This window comes from Falco rusticolus, chromosome 7 (genome assembly GCF_015220075.1).
Source record: "Falco rusticolus isolate bFalRus1 chromosome 7, bFalRus1.pri, whole genome shotgun sequence".
Classification (NCBI taxonomy): domain Eukaryota; kingdom Metazoa; phylum Chordata; class Aves; order Falconiformes; family Falconidae; genus Falco; species Falco rusticolus.
This window is the reverse complement of record NC_051193.1, coordinates 31,210,457-31,234,042: the sequence shown is the minus strand read 5'-3', so window position 1 is coordinate 31,234,042 and position 23,586 is coordinate 31,210,457. Positions and strand designations below refer to the sequence as shown.

The window sequence follows — 23,586 nt, the reverse complement described above, 5'->3', positions numbered from 1 at the left end:
AATTGTCTGTGTTGTTCCATCCAGGGAGCTCTCACTGATGCCTTCAAGTAAAGTGCCATGTGTTCAAAGTAGAGACCTCAGTGGTGCAGAGAAAGAATCTGTGGTCTGAGCCAGAGAAGATAATTTTATTCTCATTAATGAACCTTACTTTAGCCCATGAAGTAAGTGTGTAGGATCAGATGAATTAAAACTAATAAAAGCAGGCAGGAAATTAGGGAACACATCTCCCCTCGGTTGCCCTTGGGATAATTTAGCCCAGACATGGGATTTGGAGATTCCTAGTTGGCTTGTGGGTCTGGTTATGCACACCCAGGCTCTCAGGGATGGGTGATAGGGCTGTGGTGGTAACTCTGTTATCTCTGTGAAACTCCTTTCCTCACCAGCACCATCCTCTTGAGGATAACGCTAACTCCTGTCCTCCTCTTCCTCCTCCCCCTGCACAGAAGGAAATTGCTGATACCTGTTCATCAGACCTACGCTGTGCTTTTCTGTAATTTGTCTGACCTGTGCTTTCATGGAAGCAATTGCTTTGGGGTTGCAAAACAGCCCCAAGGCACTTGAATATCCCAAACACTCCGTTGGTAATTGTGTTTGGTACTTAACTTCTTCAAGTAAAGGCAGCCAGTTTCTCAGGTCAGAGTGGGGTAAGAAACAGCCGTGTCCGCTCTATCAAATGCTGATTTATACGGGACTTGTAAGTTCAGTGCTTCGGTACTCAGAGGTAGAAACTGTCTCTTGCATATATACTGGAGATGGGGGGTGGGGGGAAAAGAAAGAAGAGAAGAGAAAGGCACATTTGTGGAGACAGAGGATCAGGAAGTTATTCTAATCCCTCTGAAATTATTTTCTTGCTGAAAATTGTTAGATCTGGATGGACTAAGCCAACTGAGCTACCAAGACAACCTATCCTATCGTGAAGATGACCACGTATCTGTTGATTCAAGAACAACTGAGAGCGGGGGCACTAGGCTGGAGTCCAGCGTTGGTGATGGTGTTAGCCAGCAAGGCGTGGAAGGACGTTTGGAAATGGAGGCAGCATTCACCAACCAGGGATTTGAAGTCAATGATGCTACTGACAGCTCATCGCCTTGGAGCCCTGAGGTATGGCGAATTGTCATCCATTACACACAGTGTAAGCTTTCGAAGGACGTTGGGGGCCAAAAAATGTTAGAGGAGAAATGAAGTGAAAAATTGATCAGCACAGCACAAGATAATGGTACTCCTGTGTGTGTGTGTGCGCGAACATACACCCCTCTCTATGTGTTTCCCCTTTTTCTGGTATTTTACCTCTTGCTACTAACATTCAGAGAAGCTGTTTTATTGGGTGATTTCTGACTGCAATCTCTGAACTGAAATTGGAGCCATTAGCTGCCTGAAAGCATTTAAGTGCCCTCTGTGGTGGCCCAGAGCTTTGTTGCTGGCTGTATGTGCAGGGCGTCTGGGGACATGGTGTGTGGTCACTGAGTCCAAACTGTGCCTCTTTTTCCATGTGGTTTCTATGGCTTAGACAATGGGAAGCATCTGGAAAGCTGGAGGCAGCTGGTGGGGGTGGCCCGTGACTTGGCCAAGTGACCATCAGTCTAGTCCGCACTGGTACCAGGCACCCTTCCAGGGAAGGAGACTGCCTGGGGTTGGAGCTCCTCTGCTTTCCCTTGGCTCTGCACCTTTATTTTGAAACCTCAAGAAAACTTTACAGATTTTAAGGTATTGTAAACACCTGATGACTTAGCATCCCCCTTTTCTCTCGTAATCTCTGTCCGTAATGTGTTGGTTTTCGTTACTATTTTACCACAAGATTAAATTTCTGAAAAAATATCAGCCTGCATCAGATGTATTGAAAGAACAGCACATCTTCTGCCTGAATTAAGAGACTGTTCTTCAGCTGTGGAAATTAATACCTCCATCACACTGAGCAACAAGGCTTTGAGGGAAAAGTTCTTTTCCTCAGAGCACGCTGCCTGCAGCCAGTTAAAGAGATGGAAAGCATCTCCTCAGGGCATCTGCTCCAGCCCTAAGGGGTGTTTTGAACAGCATTTTGGTTTGCTGCACAATCCAGCCCCACAAAATATTACACAAGACATGGGAACTCCACGCAGCGGCAGTCCTGCCCTCTCTTTGCTGTGTGCCTCTGACACAGGCTGCTTGTCTGCCCACGAGGCTCATTTCTCCTTTCCACATCTGCGGTACATTGCTGTGCTTCACATGTGCCACAATGTCTCCAGTGTCCTCGTGTATTTCTTTGGAATACATCTCTTGTTCTGCTCCTGATACGTACATTTTTAAAAATGCAAAGAATGGTTATAGCATTAGGGGGTAGATATGCCCAAGTCCCCGTTTATCTGCTACAAGCAGCTTCTCATCCAAAGGTATTATGTGGATTAATGAAAGACTTTTTATTGCAGGAACTAAATGTTCTGACATGCCAGAAATGTCCAAGCGCTATTATGCTTTACTCAGAGGACCTCTCTTTAGAGACAAAAATGGTAATTTTATGCCCCTGCAGTGGAACCACAAGTACCGTTTCAAGCCATGTCCATAATTAGCTGCTCTTTCAGGTTTCTCTGGCAGAAATGGACTTATTTTACCTAGTAAAGAGGATATTGGCTGTCCTGAATGACCGGGTTAGACATACAGAATCAATTGCTGTGGTTGGCTTGACCTCTCAACAACTGTGCTGGAAAGAGGGAAAGAAAGAAATTCAGAAGAAATACCCAAAACCTGCACTTTCCTTGGATTCTGGTTTAAGTGGCTGTATAACCAGTATATTCACAATAGACTCATAGCCCAAGCTGAGGGGAGTTCTGTCAACGACTTCAACAGAAAGAAAACTGAGCGTCCGTAAGCTTTGTGTGCTGAAAACCTGTTCAAGGGTGAGTCCCAGATAGCACAGTGCTCTCTGAAAGGGCCAGCCCATGACGTCTCGAAAGTTTGGTTGCCCACAGAAAGGTCATTGCCATGGAGTTTGGCATTTCTCTTTCCCTCTCTGCCTCTGGTTCATGCAGTTTTCTCTGCAGTGGATGTGGCCACAGCTATAATGGCACAATTTGAGATCTCCTGAAATCCAGATCGTCTCTAGCTCTTCGGTCAAAAACCAGATAGCTGACCTTCAGTTGCCCCTACACGCTGCCAGAAGATGAGATATTCAGCCCCGTTGGGGCAGGAAAGTGCCTCTTGGATCTTCATACTTGTGGGTTTGTGATGATGCACAGGAGTTTTTCTCCAGCTCAGGCATGTAAATGAAAGCAAAGTTAAGCCACAAGCACAGTTGTCTCCACACTGTAGCAGTAGTTCTTAAATGTGCCTTGATTTCTTCTCAACAGCAAATTCACAGATGAAAGTGGGGAGGGATGAACATGTGGAGGGAAACATGAATCAAGCCCAATCCCATTCCTTCTTAAATATTATTTCATCAGCCAGACAAGAATAACTTGACAGCTACACCGCAGCACTTTGCATTTGCATAACATCATGTTCTCTCCAGGCAACCTGGCCTGCCTTGCTTTTTTGTCTTTGCAGCCTGCTGTTCATACAGAAAGGCATTTTTATGGCCAACCAAGTCATTTTGCGTGCTGTCCAAGCAGTGATTTTTCTCCCTTTGACATTCCTTCTGCAAGATGTATGACAGTGGGTCTCCATCACTCATGTGCACGCATGGACTTCTGTATTCACGTGCACGAATTTCAAACACTTATGAAAATATGAAAAGCTGGAGCTCTGCTCATCATGGCAGCTGAATATGAGCGCTTGAAAAGTAGATTGACAGAAAGTAGATATATATTCTGAGATTTGTCTGAAGTCTTGTTTGAGACACGTACCACCCTAGACACTTGTGTAGGGAGTTGCATTAGAAGTCCCATGGCCCATCATCCATACTCTAAACAATAAGATTCCTGTTGAAAAGAAGTGTTACTTGAAATGCGAAAGAAGATAAATGTTTGAGGAGGAGGGTGACTCAGACTGCTAGTGACAGGCCTTAATTCACCTTCTGGCTATTAACTGAAAATCTTTCCCTAGTACAGTGTATACTCATGTTTAAATACAAATCATTGATCACTATAGCAACCCCTTTATCACACGAAGCATATTCTAGCTTAAAGATAAAAAAGCACTTTTGAACAGAAATGCACACGCCCACTCATCAAAAGGTAAGGTGAGCTTCCATGTTGTTTTATCTTGTTTTATCAAGATGATTTTTGTTTTAAAAGTGCATAAAAGATTGTGTGTGAATGGGTCTGCCCCTGTTTTGGTTGTTTATTTTGAATTTTTATTCTGAATGTATTAGTATCCAAACTGAACAGAAGGAACCGATGCCGCTCTTGGGAGATTTAAAAAGAGAATAAAGAATCGATATGCATTTAATCAGACTGTTTTTCTTGATTATCATTGCTTTAGCTGTAGGAAAAGTATTGAATTATAGAGTAGTATTTGGAAATGCAATTTTCATTCTGCAAGAAATTCTGACATGATTTCCCCTCCCATCAAACTGAACGTAGTGCTTAATGTTTTTTAACTTCCAGCAGAACAAAATATCCAAAAAGTTAGCAGGTTTTGACTGAATTGTTTGATTTCAGTAAAGTAAAAAAGTCCATTTTGAAAAAAATTTGGTGTATATTCAAAGTAATAGGTTAAATTGTTCTTTTTAACCAAATGAAACCAAAATGTTTTATTAATACCTCAAAACTGACATGAATGAAATTTTAAAAAAGCCTTTGTTTAGTTTTTCCTACATGAAATTTTTGCCAAATTACCAGTCTCCTGCAAAACATTTAAATATTGATGATACTTTTTGTTGGAAATGTTTCAGCAAGTGCTGTTGTTTAGTAGATTATATGGGGAATTTTACACAAAATGAGGCAATTAACTATCGTTGGCCTTTCAAGAAACACTGGGATCCTTATTTTGCAGAGCAACTGCCTACACTTGCAAGCACAAGTGAGGAGAACAATTTTTTTTTTTTAAATAGAGGTGAGATCATAGAGGCAATTTTGTACTCCAATGCAGGTTTTCCTCCTTCCTTCTCTTTACAGGAACATAATGAAGTGAACAGTGCACCAGCTCATCACGGTGCTCATGAGCCCATCTGTAAATGTGGTGACCTAGATGTCATCTTCAACTATAAAGCCTCAAGTCAAAAGCTACTAGTTACTGTCCTGGAGGCCAGGGATATCCCGGACAAAGACCGCAGTGGTGTGAACACCTGGCAAGTGCACACAGTCCTGATGCCTAGCAAGAAACAGAGGGGTAAGACAAGTGTTCAGAGAGGACCCATCCCCGTGTTCAAGGATAAAATTACCTTCAGTAAGCTGGAGCCAGAGGAGTTAAGCAGCCATGCCGTTCGTTTCCGCCTCTACGCAGTACACAAGATGTTTGGAGAGAAGATGATGGGAGAGCAGTTGTTTTACCTGAGCAACATCGGCCGGGAAGGGGAAGTGAAGGTGACATTGGTCTTGGAGCCAAGGAGTAACTTGAGTGTAAGTTTGGTGAAATAACTATGGAGTTCATAAAATTGTTCATCTGGTGAATGGGGACCAGCTGTACCTCATATCTTTCATGCAGAGCTGTTAGGATGCAACTGGTGGTCACTTAAAAAGTTACCAGTTAGGGGAAGCCTGGGGCATGTCTTCCTGACACAAAGCCATGCCTTATAAACAGTGGCTCAGCTAGCAAACTTACATAAAGTCATGTAGATGTACTACGTCTACACAAGTCATGAAATGCTGTGCCATGCAGAAACAGTAAGTTGGGCCTGGGACCACCAAGGCTAATTACGCCTTCATTTCAACAGGGACAGTAGTTCTCGTGCACCATTATGTTGGTGGACCTGTACTACTGCCAGTGTAAGAGCTACCTCGTTTGGCACTAGCTACGAGCTTGTGGATCTCTGTGTAGTGCAGTTTCCATGTTACCAGAAATGCTTGGTAATGTTCCTTTTCATGACAGATGGAAGTGGAGAGGTGGGTCATGTGAGGAGGAACTGGCTGTGCTGCTTTCATAATCTTCCATGCGCATCACAGTTGTATACAGCTCTGGCTATGCCAATCAATTTGTGTAGATGAGCTCTGTCAAGATTCATTGTCTACAAAAAGCTCAGTGAGAGCTTGTGCACACAAAATGAATAAAACATCATACTCTGGGTGAGGAGGGGGTAGAGAGAGCATCATGGTAGCAAGGAAAGAAAGTAAGAAAATGCAGAGTACATGACACACACACACACACACACACCCCCCCCAACTGCAAAATATCTTCCATCCAAATCATTGTCAAGGAGATGTACTGTGCATTTGATGTAGTAGTATCTGTACTTATCTCAGAGTCTTTGATTTACACTGGTGGTAACACATTACGCAGAGTTCCTCATCTTTATAGAGAAAGTTCAGAGATGTGTTCTTGTAAAAGTGATGCTCTGATTCTTCTGGTGCCCCATTGTAATTCATTCTTAGTCATTGTCATTTGTTAAGAGAGATCTTACTAAACAAGGCTACGAGATCTGAATTAAGGGAGGGTGGTGGTGAATGTCCTGATGAGACTTTCAGTGCTCTTTCCCTGCAGAGTGCAGACTCTCAGCTTAGTCTGTCAGCAATCTCTCACAGTGATAGCGCTTCTTCAACACAGTCCCTGTCGCATGGAGGGTTGCCAGAGCTGCTTGTGGGATTGTCATACAATGCCACTACGGGGCGGCTGTCAGTGGAGATGATCAAAGGCAGTCATTTCCGAAACCTCGCAATTAATAGGCCACCTGGTAAGTACTTCACTGCTGTTAAATAACACTATTGAGTCAAAATTTGCTTTTTATTTTCTTCCTCAAGATATTCAATTATGTCATTTTTGAGCTGGGTTTCCTTGCAGAGTATCTGATTGAAAATTAAAAGCATCATTTCAAATACGTGTGCTGGTAAATTTTACAGTGTAATTGGAGGCAATCGTATGAAGACACAGCCGATGGGACAGTAACACCTGCATGTCTCTTTTATTGCATATACCTTTACAACATTTGATTATGGAAAAAGTGCTATTGTACCCAAAGCACAGAGTAATTCTTAGCAGATCCGTAAAATGAAAGAAGTGCTTTTCAAGTGATTATATGTTACCACGTGATCTAGAGAGGTCCTGCGTAGCACCATTAAGTGTTTCCCAGGGCTATACTTTGTTTAGTCCCCTTGCTGTGCTGTTGAGCACTAGGTGACCTGGTGCTTTGGGCCCTTTTAGGGGATCCTGCTGCTGTGAATTCTCCACTGCTGCACAAGAAAATCTGCTGCAGAAAGAAGATTTGAAAGTTATTCTTCTGGGTCACAGCAGTTGAGCTCCCTTTTCCCAGTACCTAAAGGAAAAAAATTGAAATTGCCTTACAGTGGGTTTTGTTGGTGTCTGAGCTGTAGTTAGCCCTTGAGAAGGATAGTGGTGCTAATGTCCATGGTATAGATGGGGTCGTGCAGCCACAGTGTGTGGTGTATCTGCTTTGCTGCCAGCGTGCCTCGGTCAGGGGTTGAGTGGCAGTGCAGTATTCAGCTCATGTTGTCCTTTCGCCTCCTGTCTGAAACCAGCAGCTAATGGCAACGTGAAATAACATTTTTTTGGTTGTTTGTGTTTGCTTTTTGTGATGTGGTTCTCTGCCTGTCAGAGGTAATAACCTTTGACAGTTCCTTGCCTTCACTGGGTTTGACATAGTATCTGTGGCTTGCAAAATGCTAAGATTGCTTTTGCAAAATGCTGTGCTCTTTGGCCCAGAGCTAGCAAAATATTTATGTAATATTTCAGCATATGGAGGTGAAAACTTAAGTTTCCCCTAAACTATACTTGAACAAATTACAGAAATAATCCATGTCATCAGTCAGTCCCTCGAGAATTAAGGGCAGGTCTATGCAACAGTAAAACACATGGCCCCAGTCTGTGTAGCCCTAGCTAGTCTTGTATTAGCTGTGGCAACATAGGTCTCCATGTGAGTTATATGTTCCTGTTTGCATGTATATGTTTTATTAAAAGGTTTCAAGCTGGGACCTTTTTAGTAATTTAAAGCAAAGGTAGACTAAGACAAGAGTCTTACCACAGGCACTAGCAAGCAAGCTCACCTGTGTTTATACTGCGATATAGGTACATCCTGAAGTTTTATTCTCAGAAATGAAATTGAAGTAGTGCCAATATAGGTCCAAGTTAATTGCTGCAGTTTTTTCTGGCCTGTTTTCATGTATCTGCTTGTATTGGAGTTTTTTCTCTTACCTGCCTGAAGATGTGGATTATGCAACACTTCTGTTCTTAAATCAGGCCCTGCACAAGTTGTCTTGCACCTGGCTGGGTCAGGCATGTGTAATGCCCGCTTTTTTCCTATAAATGAAATGTTTTCACTGCACAGAACTCAAATAATTGCCTTCCTGCTTACTACCTGCAATATCATGACCAAATTACTGATGGTTTTGGTATCCTTCTAACAAATGTCCTTCTGGGTGCATGTTGTATAGCTCTGTGGGTTGCAGTAAGCTGAGCAACCCTCTAACTCTGTCTGTGAGTGCTGGGGAGCTGTGTCTGTCCTGGGCCTCTGGTGGGATGGGGTTTGGCAGGTTAGCCATGTGTGCACGGGTGAACTTTCAGCGTGAGATATTTTAGCTGCAATGATTGAATGTCCCATTCAGCTTTTTAGCTGGTGAGCGCACAGGAGTGCAGTAGCTTGGTTGGAAGCATCTTTAAACCTGAGAAGTATTTTGTGTGTGTTTGATAAGAACAGGAGCAGGATATGGGACAAAGAAGCATTCCTTGAGGGACCTTTCATTTTAAATTCTGCCTGATTTTTTCCATTTCTGTGTTTGCAGGGCTTCAGATAGACCTAGTTTAGTCAGTCTGATGAAGTGGCCAAAGTCTTCTGTCAGCTACCCAAGCTAATAGTCCTGAAATTGTTGCACAGCAGTTCTTCCATCTTTGCTATTCAGGTGATCTTGAGCTGTTTCTTCACATCCTTTTTGTATCTGGATCAATTTTAGCACTGTCAGACCAGTATCTCTCAATGTTAGATCAGTTTTTAGTTGAAACATGGGAATTCATAAACGATTACAGGCAAATTCTGAACCTGTCACAATCTGCTCCTTTTATTCCCAGTCACATTGTTGCTTCTGCATTCTGCATTGTTGTTCTGCACCTACAGTTCCCAGTAGTGTGGTGAGAAAAGGAAAACCCAGTGAAGCAGAAACTGAAAGAAGTTGAAAAGAAGGAAGAAAACCAGCACTTGTCTCAGGTGCTGGAGTAGCATTTCACTGATAGCTCCTGCAGACACTGCAGAAGAGTGCTGTGAGGTCCGATCGTTACTGTCTGAAACATGCTGGTGGCTGAATGAGATGCTCGATAAGTCTTTCACTAGGTGAAAACTAAAACTGCTAGCTCCCTTTCTGGAGTGTGAGCAAATAGCCCTTGTGTTTTCTCAAATATGTCCTATCTGCAGTTCTGTTGTTTGAAGCTCAGAGGGAGTGATTTATTTCTTTAAAGTATCATGGGGATTTCAGATATAATAGCACTTCAGGGCACTTAAATACCAAGCCCAATCTGCTATTCAGGACAGCCATTTGTGGTGAGACGGAGAGAAGTCAATGGGCAGAATCCATCTGCATTCCTGGCCCTGCATGCACAGAACCTATACAGTACCCATATGTGGTCCTGTTGCAGCCCAGTGGCTTTAGCATCACCTGCTGCTGACAGCTGCGGTTATGGGGAATGACAGGAGAGTCTTACACAACAGCAAGGTCTCCAGCTGTGCTTTTTGCCCACCTTGACCCTCTTCTCTGCTACCTGCAGTCCTGCCCAGGTGAGCTCAGCATCTCCTACAGCGTGCGTGCTCCCTCCTTGGCATCCTTGCACAGAGATTTCACTGTGTGCAGAATAAGGAACTGGACTGGGACATTGGTGATTTTAGGCATTAAAGGCTGCAGACGCTAAACCAGATGGTTTTCTGGAGAGGGAAAGGAAGAATGCGCATGTCTCGGTTTTTCCTGGGCACATCATCTGCTTCGCGTAAACCTTTAAACTGAGTGAGGTAAATATTAAAGTCGTGGGTTCTTACATGGGTAATAACTGGGTTAGAAAACATCTGGACAGCTTACAGAGACTTAAATCTCACAGGCAGCGTCTTCTCTTGAGGTCACATTTGTGGGATTTAAGAACAGTTTGGTCAAGGATAAGTGTTCAGGTATTGTCCTGGGGAGCATGCCGAGTTACAGGCCTGTGTCTGCAATCCCTGATCACGCAAATAGGTCCATTATCACTCGGAGCACTTAAGAGCACTCAAAAGTATGGCTGCAGCATTGGGCTGTAATTTATCAGTGTGTGCCAAAAAGCCTCAGGCAGAAAAGCATCTACAGTTTTGTCAGATGTAGACACCCTCAGTATTAGAGTGCTAATGGCTTGTGTGCAGTGCACCTCAGTCTTTTTGCTTCTTGTAAAAATCATTAACCTGTGTTAGTGTTTTGTGGGTGTTCGTATTTTGGTCTGTGGTATTGTATTTTCTTAGAACAAAACACAGTGTGTTTGTTTAAAGGATGTTTATTATAGAAAAAGTAACAAGAGAAGCCTACACCACTGGCAGACACCTCTTTAAGAATTTATAACCAGTTACATACCATGTGCATGGTAGTAGTACCTTGGGATTGTAGTGATGGCAGGAATCATTTGTGCCAGTTGGCGTATAAACATGCAACAGAGACATGGTCTCTGCCCACATGATGCTTAACCTTCACCAGCTACTCTGCTGGGTGCAGTTCTCTTTTCAATAATCCAGCCCTTGTTTTTTTCCCCTTCTGCCTTTTTTGGGGGGGGTTGTACGTCTGTGTAATGCAATTTGAGAAGGACTATTGTAAAGATATTCCCTCGCCTAAGAAAAGTCCTCCAAGCTTTTCAGCAGCTGCAGAATTAATCACACATAATAATTACATCCGTACGTGATTGTTATTATACAAGCAGCATATTAACCCCATTAAACAAATACAATAGCATTAATGTTGGAAAAGACAGGGGGGAGAGAACAAGCTATCAGGATTTCTGTTGGGAACAGGAGAAATTCTTGGAGTGAAGACTTGTCTGAAAACAAACATATGAGCCACAGATAACAATGCCAGTAAGTGCAGAAGATGCTCCCATAGAGGAATTAGGATCCTTGCACGGTATTTGTTGCTCTGGTATCAGAGTGCTTGAAAGCCATTAGTGGCTTTTATTTTATCAGCTTGTGAGGGAAGGAAAGTTGTTATCCCTGTTTCATTCCTGGAAGACTAAGGCACAGGTGAATTTCTCCCAATCAACCAGGGAGCTGAATAAGGAACTTAACTTCTAACCTGCGCATCTTGCTCTGAACAGGGAATTTGCTTGAGTTCCTAAAGCTTTGTAATTCATGCTTTCATCTCATCCGTAGCAGAAGGGTGATCTGTACTAGGGTGAGCTGGGGTGGATTCAGACGTCCAGAGAGCTTGGTTATTAACAGAGCAGTAGAGGTGCTGGGCAGCTACTTGCTGCTTGCTACTTGCCAATTGGTCACAGTAGGCTTGTACAGGACCACCACTCCCACAGATTTTCGTTGCCCATCCTTGAATATAGCTTGAATAAACTTACAGTAAAGGTCAGTTTTGTTTGAGAAAGTTTTGTTCAGGGTGGTAAAAATGACGCCAGATGCAAGGAGCCCAGAAGGATGTCTTAGTAATGAGCAGCTGGGCAGTGAGGTGGAAGATGAAGGGTGGATGAATGTAAGGTACTACATGGGGGCAGGGATGGAATTCAAGCTTAGTATCTGGATGGGCTCAGAGCCACTCGTGAGTGAAATATTAGGCTTATAGTAAATAGCTCCAGGAAAACGTCCACTCAAGGATCACAGTAGTAGTGGGAAAAAACAAGTTAAAGGTTAGAAATATACGGAGGACAAAATGAAAAATTGGTGTTTGACTGTAACTATGTCACTGGTGTAATGAATACCATGTACAGTTCTGGCTCCTGCTATTCATATAGAATACGGCAGAACTGGAAGGATGTGATGAGGAGTGTCAGAGACCATCAGGGGCATGGGAACAGCTTCCAGTGAGCTGCAGCTGAATAGACTGCACCTCCTACGATGCTACCACAAAGGGAGATGGGAGATTTCACGGACGCCTCTGAAATCATAAGTATCATTGAGAAAGTGAATTGGCAGCAGTTATTTGTTTTCTCTCCTGATACAAAGCCACAAAACGAAGGTAGGAGGTAGTGGGTCTTGAAGAGGAGACAGCTCTTCGCTTATGCTCTCAAATTCCTCACTACAGAATGTCATGGATGCTAGAAGTCCACTTGAGTTTGGTACAGCACAGGACAAGTTCACAAAGAAAGATCCACTGAGGACCGTTAACTATGAAGAGGTTAACTCTGACAGAGGAAGTTCTTAAGTCACAAATAGCTGAAGACTGGGAAAGTATTTGGGGGAGAATCAGCATATGCCATATTCACCATATTTTTATTGACTTACTAAGGCACGTGGTATTGGGTACTATCGGGTGGATGGACTGGCTTGGTGCAGCTATTTCCACCATGTTGAGACCCGGGATTAATTAAGCTCGGAAAAGCAGGTCACAGAATAGTGGACTTTCAAAGAGAAATTGTGAGATTTTGGTGGGGGATGTTCCATGATAATTAGACATCCACTGATAGCATGCCGTTATTCAGTAATGTTTTCAATAGTTCTGTATTTCTAAAAGGTCTTTAAAAGCTATAATCTATGTTATACTTGCTGGGTGTAAAAATGAAGGTATTTCTGAATCAAAGGAGTACATCTGAAGTGGAATGTATGGTGATGGCTCTTCCATTCCCATAGCTGTGAACAAGAAAAAAAAAATCCTCTCCCAAAACAAACAAAAGGCAAAGCTTACTTCCAGAGTAGAACTCTCCTAATTCAAGCTTCAGTTGCAGCTGAATGTTTAGTGCAAATCTGCAGCAATTCTACAGAGCGGTTTGCAGGAGATCCGATGACAGGCTGTATCATAAAGCCATGCCCCTGGGCACCACTGCTGGAGGTGAGAAAAGCCAGGCTTAAGCAGCCTTACATCATGCTGCTGCTGTTACTGAGAAAGTGTACGTTCATGCTTTCTGCTATGCTCTTGGTTAAAGATCCCACCCCCTCTCTGAGGCAGCAGCAATGATGCCCAATGTTGAAACGCCCTGATTAGAGGAGAGTCACCTCGTGCATCTGGAGAGGTGTCTGCGTGCTGCTTTGGCTGGGTAAGCCCTGAGTAAAGCTGCACCTCTGTGGGCTAGAGAACGCAGGGGGGGTGGTAAGCTGGCTCTGCAGCCCACCATGCATCCCAGGTGAGGGCTAGCACTGTCAAATAGAGTGTGCATGGGGTCTTGTGGCAGCAGAGGAGGGATCACCAAGGACCTGAGCTCAGGGGGTCTCAGGAAGCAGCTTTCCTTCCTGAGAGACCCGGGCGCTGCTGCTCGGGAGCCCTTGTTTCCTACCCCTCCCCAGCCCACCTCCTTGCATGAAACGGGTCACTGATGCTGGCAGTTCCCTTCTCTCAGGCCAAACTCTGCTTCCTGGGAGCAGTGCGCTCCTTTCTGCTGCGTTTTAAATTAAAGGCGCTGCTGGTCTGTTCTCAACGCACGTGTTGTCAAGGTTTGCCATATCCCAGCCTCTCCCTTGCGTGGTGGCTGCCAGCCGTGGGAGAGGGGACCTGAGTAGCCAAGGTTTGGTGGAACAAGCCTTTGAATGGAACAAGGGGAGGAAAAGCTGGCATCTCGGCAACGTAGCAGGCAGCTCTCAGCCCTTGTAGGATTTCTAGAGTAGTCCACAAGCTGCCTCTGGTCTACACCAGACTTCCACAGTGTGGGGCTGGGAACAAAAGCCTGGGTCTAATTCTACTCCCTGCTCTTTTCCCGATCCGGCTGCAGTGAGCCAGGTTCACAGTATTCCTGCCTCGCTGCTGGTCCGGTGGGGAGGTGAAGCCGTGACTAACGGAGCCCTGGCCGCCTGGGTCTCCCACCGAGACCTGGCGTTGAGCCGTGCTGTACGGAGCAGCGCAGAGCTGAGCTCTGGGGCTGCATTGCCAAGCGATGCTGCATTTATTATGTAGGCTAGGAGCGTGGGCATGCCAGCTGGGTGAAATTAAGCTCTACGCCCAAGGCTTTATTGTACTGCAGCTGTTATTAGTCTGGATTGCAGCATGCTGACATGGTTATACTGCTTTTGGAAATGAGCTAGCTTGCCTGGAGCGAGGGTGGGAAGGTCCGTACGGTGCGCTGCTGTACCCTGCAGTCCGCAGACCTGAGGGGTCAGGAGTCTTTGGTTGTTTCCTTTCTAAACATAAATTTAAGCAGGGGGTTAGACGCTTTTGTATTTGCAGTGGTTTTGTCCATGGGTCAGCTTTATTAGTAATGGTGGAGCTTAGGGTAAATGAAAGTAGAATGCACGCTATGGTCCCTGCTCCAAAAATGGGAACGTATAAATTATAGCTGATTATTCCCCTGAGTTGTCATTATCAGTTAGTTCCCTTAGAAGGATGATGACAGAAATGGGTCATTAGAAGAATTGCAGATAAACTGATTGCCTTTGCAGATGAGCTCTCGAGAGGTGTTTTATGGTTGGGGCAGTGCTGATGGGGGCAGATCAGTCCGTGCGAGGAGAGGTTTAGCCAAACCTCTGGAGTAAGATTATGCAGCGCCAGCCCAAAATGTGTCTGGCTTCTTGCAGCATTCCTTGATTTAGTGCTTTTCACTCTGGTATTAAATGCAGAGGTGTTGATATTTTATGTATACGAGAACATTGTTCAATCCACTCGTACCAGAGATGAAAGATGAGTTTAGAGTAAAAATGATCTGTAGCAAGAACTTCTGTTCCAAAGCCCATATGGAAAGGAGAGCCTGGTGGATGCATGCTAAAATTGGTCTCGGCAAAATTAGACAGTTCTTGCTTCTTCACAGACTTTTGTGTAATCGTGGGCAAGCTGCAGTCTCAGACCCTCCCAGATCTTAAGAGGGCTCGCTCTTCTTTATGTCAGTGAGATAGGTGCCTAAATAGAAGGTGAGCACTTAGGCATTTTAAGGAGTGTAAGCCTTAATCTCTCTTCTCCCTTTGTGCTTGACAGAGGTGGCATGAAAGTAAATACACTGAAGAGCATGAAGTGCTGAGATACCACAGTAATGAGGCCATTACTGGATCTGAGCGTGTAATTAGATGGAAAATGTTGCCTTCAGAATAAATAGATGCTCTCACACATATATTCTTCAGTAAATTTTCAAGTTCATCCTTGCTGTAGTTCTACTAATTTCACTGTGTTTCTGGGGATGGATTTTCTTTGGCAAAGCCAGCTGGAGGGGAGAGCTTTCCATCTCAGAGGACCAGAGTGGACCACAAGGAGAACTAGGGAGTGTTACCTGATGAAACACCTAAAAAGATGCTGCAAGGAGCACAATGCAATAAGGGCAAACCACGATCTTAAAATGTAGTTAGTGAAGCAGAATAACAGCTCAGCCTCATACGTACCAGCTCTGCAAAGCAAATTTTGAATCCACACCTACTCTTTTATTTCTGTTCAGGCAAGCTCGATTCTTTTGGCTGGTAAAATACACCCAGTGGAATAAATTTGAGAAGGATTAGCAGCCTGATTTAGTTGCCACTTGCACTGGTTTTGTGCCTGTGTTTACAAGGGGGTGAATAGGGCTCCTGGTATTAGTTCTGCCCTGAGCATAGTCTTCTTCCAGCCTTGCATGTTCTTGCCTGATGCAGATGATACGTGCAAAATCCCCACTGACATAGGTACTGTATAGACAGGGCCTTGCAGCAGAATTATGTTGCAGACCTGTTGTATATTAAAGAAAAAGCCTAATTTTCTGACTTTGGTCTCTGTTGGATTTGAGTCATTGGTCGTGCGACGCTCGGTTTTCTTTAAAGCCAGCTGCCTTACTCCTCACTTGCAAAAACTGAGGCCTCAGGGATGTGACATCCTAGAGTTTATGACTGCAAGAAACTCATCCATTCATTGCCTGGAAAATTAACTGGGACATCCTGAAACAGCATCCTGTGAGGTGTTTCAGCTGTGGCACTTGGTTTAGTGTTAAAACCTTTATCATCTGTAATGGTAGCACCATCTACTAGGTCGCTGCTGAATTATGCCTTATGCTCCTTCGGTGGTATTGATTATAAATTGGTTGACTCCTTTGGGGACTGCTCAGATGAATGTGCCTGCAGTTAGGTGTGATGAATCTCTTCTGAGCTGGTGGCACTCAGAAGGAGGGTGATAGGGAAGTTTAATGAGAGGAAAATCTAGACCTCAGTCCTCTCCCTGTCTTCTCTGAAAAAGACGTACTACAGCCTGAGTGGGTGACCTTTCCCTCAAGTAGCATGGGAAGATAAGCTAAAAAAGTACTTCATCTGCTGTTAGTTATGTTGCACATTGCCATGCTCAGGTGGGATAGCAGTGAGGGTGTTGGTAGCAGTCCTTGGCTGCATACCGTTTCTCCGCTCTGCCCAGCCCCTGCTCCAGCACAGCCAGGGAAACCCTCCCGAGAGCTGCCAAGGGTTCCAGGGGCAGGACCTTTCCAGTGCTGCTCCGTGCCCCAGCTCTGCCCTTGCCGACTCTTCCCAGCCCCGACTCTGATCCCAATCAAATGCCCTCACCCTCAGCAAAGCAGTTCTCAGAGGGTAGTGGGGAAAGCGATATGGCAGCGAGGACATATGTGGAGAGAAATGGAGGTGTTGGGCCAGGAGCAAATAGAGGGTCCCATCTCCCTGAATTCGTAGGTCTCAGCACTCACCTCTCTTGTGTGTCAGCAGAAGCAAGCCACTTCAGCTTTCTGCCTGTCAATGGGATTGGTTTGGGAAATGCACTGAAATTCTGTAGAAAATATAAGATTTCAATTTGAAAGTAAGAAAAATTTTAAAGTTCAAACAGGGAATCATACTAATTGGCTGCTTGTTTGTATTTAAGAATCACCCTGGTGGAGGTTTTTCACTATTTTGAAATCCCCTTCTCCAAAAAAAGGGTGAATACATTAAGAAAATCCATAAACCCCCTACCCACCCCCCACTTATCTTTATTTCCAGGGAGTTCCCTGCAGGCTCAGACCAGCATCCAGGACTTCCACGTGAGGAATGCGTCAGTGCAGGTTATGCTTTGTCAGTGGAAGCAAAGTGACGCCTCTGCAAGTACTGCAAGAGATTGTGTCTGGTGGTTATCTTGCATGGTTTCACATTGAGTTGAGCTGGAAGAGAGAGTCCTCTCTTGCGCTTTGTGTTTGCGAGGGGTCTGAAGTTGTTACAGGTTTCGGTCCCTCAGCACCACCAATATTGAATGCTACCGTGGGAATTAGGCCACCTCTTGATATAGCAGTTCTTTGCTTCCCAGATACAATCAGGAAGCTATTCCATGCCTCAAGTCTGCTTTTCTGTCTAGCAAGGAGGTCTTTGTTGGCAAGATCTACTTCATCTCCAGTGTTAGGCGGGGAGGCAAGCTGGCACCCCCAGTTAATGATTAGACTGAACTTTCCCGGCAGAAGCTCGATAGCTGTACAGCTGTGTGGGCTTACAATTTGCTCCTCAATTGTCAGTCTCCTGACAGCTTTTTCAGAGGAACAGTTTGAGAGGAGCGGAAAGCCTTGCTTTGGAGACACAGAAGTGTTTTCACACCTGAAGTGTAATTTCACACCTTGTGTTGCTCAGTAGATAAGTGCGTAAAATAGCACATCAAATGGGAACAGAAGAGGATAGAAATGCTGTAGACAAGAGACGGAGGCTTGTTATTTATTTTCTATCTTCAGCACGCTCTAAAATAATACTCACTTGCAGAAACCCAGGCACAGACTACGAAGGGGCTAGAAGGGGACTCTTCTAGCCAAGTGCTCTGTTACCATCACGTGCAGAGTGAAGTGAAAACTTACACGGAGCTGGGTCTGTGGAGCTTTGGGACCACAGAGCTCTGCTTGAGACCGTGGTATTAGTGACCGCGTAACAGAGGTGAACTAATCAATACAGGAGGCAACAAAAGTTTTAAGGGTGAATTTATGGGAACACTGACTTGGACCATCCCTTCCCTGTATCTATTAAGCGTTTTTACTCCTTGTGTTGACTGAAATAGTGAATAAAATTGACCTTGAGTCCACCAAAAATGTAAGTGAGAATTTGGAAGAAGCCTTGAAACTATGATGTGAGATCAAATAATTTCACTGTGTATGCAAGTTTCCTTTCCCTCTTTTTTCAGGACCCTTTTTGCTTGCTATTTCAAGTAATAGGTCATAGAAGTGGGAAGGCAAGTGCAGCCAAGGGAAGCCCCGGCAAGACAGCCCCAACGGCACTTGATTGTAAGGGAGAAGAGAAGGTGGAGATGCACCATTTGATGTAGAGATGTTAATAGTTTTGGTTAATCTTAGACAAGTCTGCTAGGCTTGGGGACCAGATTTTCTGCTCTTTCCAAGAGACCAGGGCTGAAACACACATCAGTTATTTGTTTTTCTCCCCAGCTGAATATAAGGTGCTTTCACCTGCTGCTTCTCATTCCATGGATTTTGCTAAGGAGAGCAGTCCAGCTCTCATTTGTTATTCACTGCAGACAGGCTGCTCTACTTGCAGGGTTTTTTGGGTGTTCTTTGACTGCTTGGGGCTTTCATATAGTCTGTCACCTGTTCCAAACATATTGGTTTCCTCTTTCTTGTCCTAGACACCTACGGAAAGCTCTGCCTGCGCAACTCTGTGGGTCAGGAGATGTCTCGCTGCAAGACTTCCATCCGTCGAGGGCAGCCCAACCCTGTCTACAAGGAAACTTTCATCTTCCAGGTCGCCCTCTTCCAGCTCTCTGATGTCACCCTAATGATCTCCGTGTACAACAGGCGCAGCATGAAGCGCAAAGAGATGATCGGTTGGATTTCTATGGGTCAGAACAGCAGCGGGGAGGAAGAGCAAAGTCATTGGCAGGAAATGAAGGAATCGAAGGGGACACAGGTCTGCAGGTGGCACACACTACTGGAGTCCTAGTGGTTACCAGGGCAGCCTGCGGGTCCTGGGACTATGGGCTGTCTTCCCTTGCTCTCAGTCAGCAGAGAAGAGCTATCCCATGGCAATCACTGTGCTCCGACAGGTCACATACACTTTAACCTGAGTTTTCCATGTCAGCAGTCATGAGTATTAAAGGGGTGGCAACGCCTAGGAAGCAAGTTTAGTTCTTGTCTTTCCAGGTTGTCCTGCATTTTCTACATCCAAATAATTAACCCTGGGAAGAAGCAATGGGAATACCTACAAAATTCTTTCCTTGGTCATTGTCTTAATATTTTTGTCATAGGCTTAATCGTCACAGACTGACTTCGATGTTGTTTTCTTCTGGGCTAAACTCTCTCTTCTGTTTCTGCCCTTATTTATATTAATGAAGTTTGCAAATACTCTTGACACGCAGATAGCTCACAGAAAGGCTGACCTGCAGGCAGATCACATTCTCTCCCTTTTTTTGTTACCATGTTTCTAAGTCCTAGAAATAAGCATTTTATACCACTGTAGACTGGATGATATATTTTTCAGGCAGCATGGGAAAGCACTCTTGAATTCTCTGTCAACTTTTAAGTGCCTAGACGTTACTACTGTTCTCCTGTACTAGCAACTGATATTAGGACTAAACACTACCAGTATTTTTAATTAGGCATCTTGTGCACTTGTTAGCCTGCATTGCCATAGGTTTGCACGAGAGAGAACTAGCGTCAGTTTTATATTGCAATTATACAATGCATGTTTAGATGCTTACTTGAAGTTCATGGCTTCTGTCATCACAAATACCAAAAAAGACCAGAACAAGCTGCACATCCACCTTTGTGCCTGAATCACTCTTTTCTGCATCACTGTTTTGCCCATGTGTTACTTACGTGGTACGTTGTTTTTTAAAAGTGAGGTTTATTCAGAAAAGCATTTCTGTGAGCATCACACGGGAAGGCTTTAGACCATGCTTTCTCTGTGATGCAGTTAAGCACAATTCAGTTTGCTGAGGGCTCTTCTTCAAGTGTGCTATCTTGTAATATCTCCTCGGGATCTGCAAGGGGACTGTTCTTGGCACGCTGAGCAGTAGAGGATGTCAGGCCATGTCACCTCATCGTTGAGGTGAGCTCTCCTGCAGGCAAGGAACAGGATCCAGAGGACCCCCTGGAGGGTCTGCTGGCTCTGCTGAACTAACACCAGAGAAAAGTATTATGCTTCCTGACTCTAACTGAAAACAGTGCAAGGAGCAGGCTTGCTGGATGAGGTGATGACACTTTTATGTAGGTACTTTTCAGACTGTGTTGTCATCTTCCACTTTAATCTTTTTTCCTGTCTCTGTGAGTTAAAGTCATGGAGATGATGGATAAGGGGCCATGTCTTAGTCTGCTACTTGGCTATTGAAAGTTTAGCAGTTGTTAGCTGTTGAGGTGCTCCGTGTGACAGCAGAGGATGTTTGTCCTCCAATGTAATGATGGTATGTAGGCAGTAAGGTGCTGAGATCTTCAAATACTGTCAGCTGCCCAATCTCCCATTCTCTGCACTCTCTAGGAGAGGACTGGCATTTCTCTGCTCCTGCTGATGATAGCAAGGAACAGGAAATATTTTGCTGAAAAGGTTTGTCTGTACTGAATCACTTCATGTTTTGTTTTTGTCATTTACTGAGCCCTGGCACCAAATTCTGCCTCCTACTGCACCACAGCTGTCTCCTTCCCTTCAACGGTGCTCTGCAAATCTAACTAGTGCAGATTGTGGCACTGGCTGTTTGACCAAATTTGAGCCTTGGTGCTGGTTTGCATCACAGCCAGGCTAACCAGACCCTGTGGGCAGTGGTGTGATACAGGTTATCAGTTGGTGTCATACACACAGGCTTTGTCTGTCCTCCTGAGGCAGACAGAATAATCTGCATGTAGAAGGACTTCTGATACAGGCGATACGAGTTATTCCACAGCCGATGTTTTTATATATTCTTATCACTTACCTGTCTGAGCGTCATTTTTCTGGTGAGACTGGTGGGTATCCTATGCAGGAGGGTTGTCCTCCACTGCCTAGATTAAAATCTGCTTTGCACTGCTGGGGCTTCGTACCATAAAGCAGGATCTAACCCAAATACAGCTCAGCAAACAAGTATGTTTTTGACGGCACTGTTCATGCTGCTGTATTACCAATGCAAGAGAAAATGAGCATGAGTGATAAACAGCAGAATAGGAGTGGGTTTTTATCACGTACTTTTCTTCTGGGGGAAAAAAAGCAGGGGAAGCAGCCCAACTCAAAAGGTGCATTTGCTGATTTCAGTTGGTTTCCAGTCTCTGCATCTTTTTTCCTGAACTGCGTAAGATGTATATACAAGTGTTTATAAGTAATTTTATTATCTGGGATGTGTACGTGTAATAAACTTACCGTGATTCTCTTTGTAACTTCTTGAACCTGCCAAGTGTTTCTTGTGCTTCACCATTAGCTAAGGGAAAAATGTAGATTAATAATATGTTTCAGCAGTGAACTGGAGATAAACCAGTTTTGTAACAGTGTGATTAAAAAAAAATATCTTGGAAAAGATAATTTGAGAAAACAATAAAGCAATCTAGTTTTGGACTTCTTGCCATTTTCACATCAAGATCTTTTCTGAAGATACTGCATTAAGGGAATTGAATTTTAATATATAATTTCAGTGTAGAGTGTTGGGAGTCAGAGGAAAGCAAGAGAAGATAGCTCAGAGTAAGTTAATATCTGAGCACATGTTAGAACTTTGCTCTCCGATGGAAGCAGGTTGCTGCATCCTTGCAACAGTGTTTTGGCCTTATATTTTACCAGAAAAAAATTGGAGGGAAGGGGAAAGGGATGAGCCAAGGGGAGCACTGGGGTTTTGGAGCTGCTGCTAAACCTGCTGGTGCATCTATGCCTTGATCAATGTGTTTGTGGGGTTCATTAAGTTCCTACTGAAGCAATGGAGAGATTTAGGAATCTTGGGACAAACACCGTGCTGGGGGTGCTCATGCTTGCTAGCTGTATTTTGGGATTTTTGTTGCTTTTGTGGTTTATTTTACTTTTAAGTATTGGCTGCCTATGAAATGAAGGCTTTGTGGCAGCTTCCCCATGTTCCAGAGCTCCCGTAGTTTTTCCCATTGACAGATTGAATTAGTCATTGCTAATATTGATACAGGCTGCGCTTGTGCTTATGGTCTTTCTCTTGTAAATACCGCTGCCCTTTCAGTCACTGCTTTAACCCCTTGTTTCCTTTGATTGTGGCTGACAAGGCTGAATTTCCAGCAAGATTTCCATTCCTTGAGAATCCTGACTTGCACATGGCTTGCAGTTGGCGATGGTCAGTAGTCTCAAGTCCCTGTGTTCCCTTGGCCTCCATCCACGTGGGTGCCAATGCTGATGCCTGATCTCTGCTTCTGTGGGGCTCCAAGTGGGGAAAAGAGCTGTGGGAGGCCCATGGGGAGTTCAGCAAGCAGGAAAGGAACGGCTGACCTGCTCCTGGAAATGCTGGAGTGCTTGCAAGTCCAGATTATGGAGTTTCCCAGTGAGCTCATTTTCTAAAATAATTCATCCCCTTTTGACACCACTATCTGGAATACCCTTATAGCTTATTTGCATTTTCTTCTCTTGGGGGGTGGGGGGGGTGGGAAGCCTGAAAACCCACAAAACCATTGTGTGGGAAGCAACTAACTGCACTGGCATAAGCCCAGAATACTGTGGGCAACTGCTCTGGATACATATCTCGAAAAGCATCGTTCAGCTCATTGCAGTCTGTTCCTTCCTTGGTCTGTCTCCAGCCAGCACACCCCTGTCCTGCGAGGCTTTCTGCTGTTAATTTATTTTTTGGGGTTTTAGTGTGTATCGACAACAGAACAGAATGATCTCACCCTGTTTATATTCCCTGTAATAATGGTGACTTTCGACCGTTGCCCACAGCAATGAGTACCTCTTCTAGCCCACTGAGCTACAGCTATAGGTTACTGAAGTGTCCGTTTGTAAAGGCTTTATCTGGATGGTCTGCTATGTCATTTGATGTGTTTGGGTTTCCATTTTACCAGCGTCTTTAATTACCTGGATCCTGCTGTGGCCCGCTTGCTCCTGGCACTCTGGCTTGTCTGCGTTTCCCTTGCGGAGTGACATGGGTTGTGCAGCTCCTGGGGCGCATGGACAATACTTAGATATATTTTTAGCAGCTGCAGATCCTGAGAAGTTATTTGGTGCTTTACATAGTCGACTGATCTTCAGTCATGAATGTCTTTAGATGTTTTTGGACGCACAGAACCAAAGGCCGCCAGCTGCTATTGATCATTTCTCCAGCATAAAGCCTAAGGTGGCAGCTTGGCAGAGGACAGGCGTTTCCTCTGCTGGCAGTTAATTTTCTCCTTCAGCTGAAGCTGGCGATGACCTTGGAGCTAGCGTGCCTGCAGAGCTTTTTTTGCACTCCCATATTTATCATCATCTTTAATCTGTATGATCAAAGCACTTCATCTCTCTGCCTCTCAGCTGCCTTCTGCCCTTCAGCACGAAAGGTGGACGGAAAGGCTGAGCAAAGAGTATGGCCTCCCTATTGCATTATCCCGGGGCTCAAGGGGAGCTGACTCCTGGGGGGGTTATCTTAAAGTTATGATGCTCATGATCAAGACCTTGCCTCCCTGCTCTCTTACTTACGGAGT

General features: G+C 44.5%; 1 protein-coding gene across 2 annotated transcripts in view; it reads left to right on the top strand.

Annotated features, from left to right (window-relative positions):
- The window catches only part of SYT16 (synaptotagmin 16), a 72,025-nt gene extending 50,668 nt beyond the window's left edge, over nucleotides 1–21,357 (top strand). For both annotated transcript variants that reach the window (XM_037396076.1, XM_037396077.1), the window contains 4 exons: nucleotides 866–1,101; nucleotides 5,028–5,471; nucleotides 6,550–6,739; nucleotides 18,636–21,357. In XM_037396076.1, the coding sequence (XP_037251973.1) occupies nucleotides 866–1,101; nucleotides 5,028–5,471; nucleotides 6,550–6,739; nucleotides 18,636–18,949 (1,184 nt within the window). In that variant the 3' untranslated portion in view covers nucleotides 18,950–21,357. The remainder of the gene's footprint in view (nucleotides 1–865; nucleotides 1,102–5,027; nucleotides 5,472–6,549; nucleotides 6,740–18,635) is intronic.
- Nucleotides 21,358–23,586: the final 2,229 nt, after the last annotated feature.